General features: G+C 36.4%; 1 protein-coding gene across 2 annotated transcripts in view; it reads left to right on the plus strand.

Annotated features, from left to right (window-relative positions):
* LOC129217049 (homeobox protein Hox-A3-like) overlaps window positions 1-8185 on the plus strand; it is an 81381-nt gene extending 73196 nt beyond the window's left edge. Inside the window, exons 6-8 of one of the 2 annotated variants that reach the window (XM_054851288.1) lie at window positions 731-835; window positions 4367-4564; window positions 8066-8185. In XM_054851288.1, the coding sequence (XP_054707263.1) occupies window positions 731-835; window positions 4367-4564; window positions 8066-8118 (356 nt within the window). In that variant the 3' untranslated portion in view covers window positions 8119-8185. The remainder of the gene's footprint in view (window positions 1-730; window positions 836-4366; window positions 4565-8065) is intronic. The other variant, XM_054851289.1, reaches the window with a different exon arrangement.
* Window positions 8186-8474: the final 289 nt, after the last annotated feature.

Here is an 8474-nt window from a genome sequence, read left to right on the forward strand (position 1 = left end):
ACTTATTATGTAAACATGTTTTTTTTTAGTTTGAAAGCATGAGTTTCTTTTTTTTTTTCGATCAAAGTTTAAAATTATTCTGTGAATGGGGTCGTTTCCAAAATTTCAAAAGTATTTTTTTCTGAAAGAGCATGCTTAAAAACATAGGAAGAGACCATTTTTTAAATAAAATTATTTAAGTTTAATATTTTTAAAAAATTACTTAAATCGGTGCGCTTTTATTGTTTACACTTTTGTCGTGTGGCATCACAAATGATGAAATACCATACATTGTTGCCATTCACAGAACAAAATATATAATTCGCATCTTTACTCATGTGCATTGGCAACGATATGGTTGATAGCAAGCGTAGAGCGCAATTTTAATTCGCTGCTTGATCGTCATAACGTGGAAACGTAGTAGAAAGATGCGGCAAAGTGCATCATTTGTGACGTCATCAAGAACCCGCCTCGTTTGAAAAATCAGACATTTTAAAAAATTGATTAAAAAAAAACTGTTTTAGAAATGAAAGTATTTTCTGGGACCACGTAATTTTTTTTTTTTTTTTTTTTGCTCATTCTATCCATTTCAATGACTAAAAGTAGTACTTTTGACTGAAACCACCCCATTGTATTAATTCTCCGAGTAGTTTTTCATACTTTTTCAACGTTGTAAAGTGCTTGTATAATTTTTTCCAACCCCTGTGCGAAGAAAATAAATTAATGCATTCATATTTTTCTTATCTATTAGCTGTATGTAACGAGTCGTGCTTGAACGGCGGCAGCTGCATTCAACCAGGAATGTGCGGGTGTTTGCCCGAATACCGAGGACTTCACTGTGAATTTCGTAAGTTAAGTAAGCAAACTCACACTAACCATGAATACAACTACTAACAACAGAAAATTCATTACTGTCAAAAAAACTTGCATTCTAGCTTTTCAGTTGTAAATTCACCTCCCCTCCTCCCCCAAACTGTTATGTAATTACTCTTGTGTCGTAATGTTTATGATTGTCTTGGCTGAAACCGTTCTAGAAATTATTCAAAATTAGTCCTAGGAAACGAATTTCAAAAATGCAGCAACAGCTCTTGTTGTCAAGAAACCAAATACGGGAACACCAAGAATCAAGCATACATCAAGGCTAAAACACAGATCCAACAATTACATAGACCTTCTGACGCATCCATATCTCTACATAGTATAAAATGAAGTCTCCAAAAAGCGTCTGTTTGTGTGAACGCTCAAAACTCGAGATCTACCCGGCCAATTTCGCTGAAATTTTCACAGTATCTTTCTTTTAGCACCGGAAAGGTTTGCAGACCGATTCGAAAAAAATTCGATTAGTAATTCTTTTTTTATTCCATTTTAGGCTCAATTTTCACATAAAATTCCCAAATATGGGGGTAAAAAATTACTTACACATATTAACAGTGGTGTTCCCATAGGGTATATTCCATACCTGCCCAAGGGCGCCCATATAGGGGGGCAATGGGGGGGGGGCTCAAGCCCCCCCTTTGAAATGAGAAATTTATTAATTTTAGTGCTTTTTTCTTTGCAAAAATGGTTAAAAATCTCTTTTCCAGCCGTTAATGAGTAAGTTATTGAAAATATCAAATTTTAATATGTCTACTCTGTATAGAAATCGGTTTCCATGGGTAAAATGTTCTGCTAAACCATAAGGAAAATTTTTGAGCCACCCCTTAAAATTTTGCATATGAGCGCCCTTGTACCTGCAGTATACCTTCAAGCTTCAAAAATGTTCATATTATGACTTATTATGTATATGATCGCATACACATATTGTGCATAGCTCATTACTGGGATCATACCCTCAGAAAATTTGACGGAAACATCACTGCATATTAATATTACTTTTCGTTGGAAAGTGCAGAATTTTCCGCGATCTACGCAATTTGTTTCAATGCTCTACTTAATTACGCCTGGAGTTATTTGCATTTTTAGCTCGAACTTTTTCAGGCTTAGCTGAAATTTAGGTACTACTTTTTTCATTAAATTTATCAATAAAAAGTAAAGGAATTGTCCCACAGTTTTCTTTTTGACACCATTGGAAAAAGCGATATTTTTTACTCCAGATCCATCTCGACCTAATGGTCGAAAAACTAAGCTTCTATCTCGAAAGGGATAAAAAGTTACATGCCCTTTTTAAATCAAATTCGAATAATCTCATTTCCATTCAAATTGTCAACCATTTTCTTTCGCATTTTAGTTCCTTAAATTTATTTTATTTTGTGTTTTCATGGTTACGCTTTTTAAATCCATCTTTCTCGATTTAATTTCTTAAAAGTATTTTAATATCTGTCGTCATTGTTTTCGGGGGAAATTTTGCATGATTTTTTTTATTTATTTATTTAAGCCTGATTGTTGAATATACGTCGCTTGACACAATTTTTATTTTCAAGGTGAAACGGGCAAAGCCGGGAAACGCAGCTAGTGTTACATATTAATATAATGGCTTAGTTCATTTGTTTGGTGGATTTTTTTGAAGTAAAAGCTTTTGTGAGTGCTTTGAAATTCTGATCCGCAAGCTTTTTTTGTGACGGAAGTGACGTATGTGGTTTTTAAGTGTTGCCAAACACAATGAAAAGTAATAGTAGTCATAAAGTTAAAATACATAAGCAAGCATACATTTGTGGATCTTAGACATTTTAAACTCTGTAAATAATGAAATAATGCAAGTTTTCGAAGATTTCTTTAACTCGTTGTTTATAAACTATTTTCTTCAATGCAATGTTGTTGCAAATGTGTCCAAGTTAGGCGCAGAAAGAACAAGAGCGTGGTGTGAGAGAAAACGTGCGGGTGAAGTGACAGTTCAGAATTTTAATTTAAAAAAAAAGAGAAAATATATAAATATTTCACTTTTGTCGTGTCCTTTTTCTTTTCATTTTGATGCCGCTATTAGTCTTGTTAAATGGATTGCTTTATTAAAAAAATAAACATTACATTTTAAATTTCAACAACACCGATTTTTGTGAAGTTTCACGAGCAATTTGATCAGTTTAGCAAAAAATTTTGAAAATGACATGTGACATACCTTAACGGAAAAGTACCATCTTTATCACACTTATCCGGGCTTTTGTTTGATTTCGTGGTGTATACAAAAGTACAAAAAAAAAATTCCGCTGAAATTTATCCTTTCACCTTAATACAACAAAATTTAGGATTTTCTGGCTTTAAGAGTATTTTTTAAAACATTTTTTTTAATATTCAGTTGTACGAAGTATAAAATTTTCCAAAATCTGCACTCACTCGAAATCCGCTTTGAGTACAAAAATTATCAAAAATTAAAGAAGCAAACTACACGGACTGTCCTTTATTCTACTAGCAAGTAATGAAATCACAGAAACCGTGATATTTTCGGCAATTTTGCCGATTTGAAATGTACACATAATAATGTATGACTTGGACGAAAATTAAATATCTCCTTTTAATGTCCCTTAATGTCACACTGGCTGTTGTGATGATGGTCATGTTTTGGAAAGTTAAAAAAATATTTCCTTAACATTTTAGTCAACGTACATTTTAAAGTCTGGTGTGATTGTGAGTTAATCAATAGGCAAAGTTGAAAACTTTATTGGCGTCAGAAAAAAAAAAAAAATAACTTGAATTTTCACATCTTGAATTCAAATTATGTTTTTCGCAATCGCAAGTGTGTGTATGTAGGCGTGTGTGCTTGTGTGTGGGGGTATGTGTGCTTGTGTGTGGGGGTATGTGTGTTTGTGTGTAGGGGTATGTGTATGTGTGTAGGCATGTGTGTTTGTCTGTGTGCTGGTATAAGTGTGTGGGTAGTTGTGTATATGAATGTGTGTATGTGTGTGTGGGAGGGGGAGTATGGGTATGTGTGTGTAGGCATATGTGTTTGTGTCAGTGTGCAGGCATGAATGTGTGGGTAGTTGTGTGTATGTGTGTGTGCGTGTGTGTGTAGTTGTGTATGTATGCGCGTGTGTGTAGGACATGGATGCAACCTGGAGATGGCTTTCGCTATAGGAGCAGCATCGTGAGGACCCGGTCGACGGTGACAGGGTGCGGAGGGTGGCGGTGGGAAAATAAAAAGATAGGATATCAAAACAGTCAAATGAGAACAATAAGCAATCGTGATTGCTCAATAACTCTTCAGTTACAGAATCTGTTAATAGTTTTCATCAGGCGACTCCCTGATCCAATTTTGACAAGGAAATAAAAACCAAGCAAACAGAAATGCGTTATTAGATAATATAGTTTTCCGTCATTTAGAGATTAGAGTTCAAAATAAACAATTAGAACACGTAAAGTTCTCAGGTTAAGCTAACCTAAGATCAAAATTTCAAAATGAACATTTTTTTTGTATTCCTCTGCCACTGTTCAAATTATAAAATTAATTATTTACTAGATTTCCTGAACTGTGACGTTCGCAAACTGGCGGGGTCTACAAAAATCAGCTGGGTGTGTACGCACACGAGAAATGAAACTTCGTGCAAGATTAAATGCAAGACGCCGACAGTATTCGCCGTCGAGCCTGCCTCAGAATACAAGTGTGCACCAGACGGAGTTTGGACCCCAGATTCGATACCCGAGTGCATCATCAAAGGTAAAAACGGAAATTGTTCTTTTTTTTAATGGCATTTGCATCACTGAAAATCGATGCAACAAAGTAGTTGATCCAAAAGAATAATTTTTAATCCTGCAAAATAGTTAATAGAATTGTGTACGATTACATACCTCCTCAAAAACAACCCTGTTGTAAACATTTCCCCGCCAAGGAAATCTTAAGCTCTTTCCCACAAAAAAAAAAAAAATAAAAATTCATTTAGGGGTGCCCACAAGGGGGGATTCGCCATCAAAATTTTTGGGGGGTATTTTTAAAATTGCTTCTTATTGATGTATTTTTTGATTTATTTTTAATTTAAATTAATATTTATTTTATTTTATTTTACTCTGTTTATTTTTTATATCATTTATTTAGTTTGTGTGTGTGTCATTGGCATAGTACAGAAATTTTCTAATAAAATAATAATACTAATTAAAAATAACTAAATACATAAATAAATAAAGGATATTTAAAAGAATAAATAAATAAAAATTTATTTATATTAAAAATATAAAAAAAATTAGAAAAAAAATAAATAAATAAAATAAAAAAAAGAGCTAAAAACAAAAAAGGGAGTGGGGGAGAGTTGAGGAATTTTTTTTGGGGGGGGAGGGAATTTGAGCCATTGAATTTGGGGGGGGAGGGATGGGCACCCCTGCCTTCATTTAAACTCCAAAACCCTCAGCCTTAAAAAGAAATGATATTTAGTTTAGCTGCTAAGCATCTGCCAAACTACCATCTTACCTATTTTCCTTTTTCATCGCACCTACTTCCGCCAAAACTCTTCAACAGGATGGATAGGTCTTTTAAATTCTGTTTGGAGAGAAGCTTTTTGCTCATCAAGCAACCCTCTCACTTTACAAAGCCTTTCGGCATTCAGGATTGAAAATAATTTCAAGAATTTATTTACCTTGTTGACTGTTGGCGATGGGGTAGGTTCTAGCGGAAGTGTGGGTGATGAAAGAGGAAAACAGGGCAGATACTTGGAAGGCAAACTGGATATCATCACTTTTTAAGGCTGTGGGTTTTGGGGTTTAGGATGAAGGCGTTATTTTTTGCTGAAAAGAGTTTTAAGTTTTCCTGGCGGGTAAATTTTCTCAACGGCGTTGTTTTTTAGGAGACATCACATCTTTTTCCATTGGTATTATTACTTTATCTGTATTTTTTTTCTTGTTACATATTTTAAGTATATGGTTAAAAATAATCTTCTTGGACTGAAACTCGAATCTTTCTGAAGTTTTTGAGCGTGACTTTATATCGGTTAAAGTGTGCGAAATTTCAGCTCGATCCGTTATTTCGTCTGAGCTGTATAGTCTTATCAAAGCACACGAAAACTCTGAAAAATAGCAATTTTCTAAATTTTATCACTCCTTCCCCTGATGGTCATGGGGATTGAATTTCGAAACCACTGGATTTCGTTTATACCAAAAATCAAACCCGAGGGTCTTTATGGAGTTGAGAACATAGATAGGTAAAAAACCCAACTTGTTCTGTCGTTTTAACTGTCTTAGTCGCATTTCTTTTCTTTTGTTTTTCATGGCAGTGGGCATTTGGTTTTCTTGGTAGGCGGGATGCTGCCGCATCTCCTGGTAAGGTGAACATTTATTCTTTCCCACAAAACGGAACATTTAGGCTGCGTTCGGAAATAATCCACCGGTACACCGCGTGGTTAGTCCGGTGTGGTTATGACGTATTTGGAATTTCTCTAGGAAGCCTGATAGAACAGCTGTGTTTCCGAACGCTCGTGGTTACACCGCGGTAGTTCTAGTTCAGCAGCAAACGACGTTTCAATCAAAGCGTAACGTTTGTGATGGGGAAAGTCACGTGCGTTACGATCAAAACATGAAACTCGACTGGATTGGCCAACATCGACTTTGTAACGTTTGTGACTTCGCTAACCGCTTCCAGACAGCGGTGCGACAGGTTGCTACCAAGTCGACCGCCAAAAAACAATCGCAGCGTTTCCGAATGCGGTTAAGTGCAGGGGCGGATTCAGACTATGGATTTGGGAGGGGAACTTTTTTAGCAGTTTATGTTTATGGAGGAAGGGGGGGGGGGTATATGAAATTATTCATTAAAAAACAACCGTAAAAATTGAATTTTACAACTTATCCTCTGCTTCTTCACGTTTCTTATAAAAAAAAAATGCCTTACAAATTTTGCAAGTATAATTTTCAGAAAATATTTTTAAAAAATCGTTATTTTCATTGCTATATTTACGTTTTAATCCTAAAATTTTCGCCACCTGATAAGGGGGGTTCGGAGGTTCTCCCCCGGAAAAATTTTGAAAGTAATGCCCTAAGAACTCAGTTTTAGACGGCCTCTGATAATGTTACGGGGAGGAAAGTTTCGAGGGGCTTAAGCGAGGAGTAAGAGCGATCTAGGAAGATTGAGCGCCGAGCACTTTGGGCGCAGGGAACATTGGGTGTCGAGCATTTTGGCGCGGGGAACATTGGGCGCCGAGCACTTTAAGCGCCGAGCACCATTGGTCCCAATGTTCCCGGCGCCCAATCGACGGAGTCAAATCTTCCCATCTCGGGGTAAGAGACGGCACTTTTGGGGGCTTCCCCAGATCTTTTTTTTTTTTTTTTTGTAGAATAGATCTAAATCGATCACCATTCCACCAAATCTTTCAAAATTGAGTTTCCTGAAACACAGGTACAGACTAACTTTGATGATGTTATGAGCAGTGGGGTTCTGGGTCTGTTACCAAAAAAATGTTTCGTGTAAAGCACTGACTATTCTCATTGAAATTTACATGGTTGGAGAGAAAAAACGTTTTTCTATTTTTATACATAATCGCCATCTTTTTCTGTGCATTATTGGCAACGGTGCCTTAACTTCTGTATCGAGTGTCACAGAATTAAACCGCCAGATTTGGACATGAGTCAACAAACCACTCCGTTCTTGATTGCAGTTCGGAGCTCGAATCTAGTGATTACCACTTGTTTCCTAAGTTTAAGGAACACTTTGATGGCCAACGTTTACGGTGCGACGACGAAGTCAAAAAAGGGGTGAAACGTTTGCTCAATGGGTTGGCGGTAGAATTCTGCGACACTCGATACAGAAGTTAGAGCACCGTCGACAATAGTGCACAAAAAAGATTGTGAAAAATGTATAAAAATAGAGAAACGTTTTTTCATTCCAACTATGTAAATTTCAATGAGAAGAGACAGTGCTGTATATTTGTAAAATTGAGAATAACCTTACTTTTGGATCTACCCTCGTATGTATGAAGTCCTAGGTAGGATTTCTTATTTTACTTTTACTTTCAACAGTTCTTTAAGAAATGCGATGTGCAGCTTGGCTTTTTCGCTACCCCACACATTTATTCATCAGCGCTGCCGAAACCAGATCAGATTGAAAAACTAACATCATTAAAGGGATCGGAAATCAAAAACCCAGTTTCGGAGCAGGTTGAATTGCATTTTGGAGCAGTAACTTGCGGCTTCGGAGCAGGTCGAACTCCAGTTTCTAATTGTTTTCCATTCTATATTTCAGATGATGTGACGACAGAAATTGCTTCAACTGTAGAAGTAACTACAGCCGATTGAAGAATATGCTCAATTTTCTTTTAAAAATTTACGTGTGCATGTATAATAAAATGATTTTATAAGTCTCTGCTGTAGTTATGTACTTACTAAGATAAGCAGTTGCAATATATAGCAACGGGACACAGAAGACGACACAAATTTAAGAAGTAATAAATAGTGAGCCGTCACAAACAACTTCTGGGCATCACGGGCACGCACAGGAGGGGGAGAGAAGAGGCACCACCACCAGTTGCTCTAGGGCTCGAGATTTTTGAAATGAGGGGTGAAATTCATGTAGGGACGGAGGGGGCAAACAATATAGAGGGGAGCTCGAAAAGTCATTTGTGACGGACACAAAAACTTCTGTGCATGCCCCA

The sequence above is a fragment of the Uloborus diversus genome, chromosome 2 (assembly GCF_026930045.1).
Source record: "Uloborus diversus isolate 005 chromosome 2, Udiv.v.3.1, whole genome shotgun sequence".
NCBI classification, from domain to species: domain Eukaryota; kingdom Metazoa; phylum Arthropoda; class Arachnida; order Araneae; family Uloboridae; genus Uloborus; species Uloborus diversus.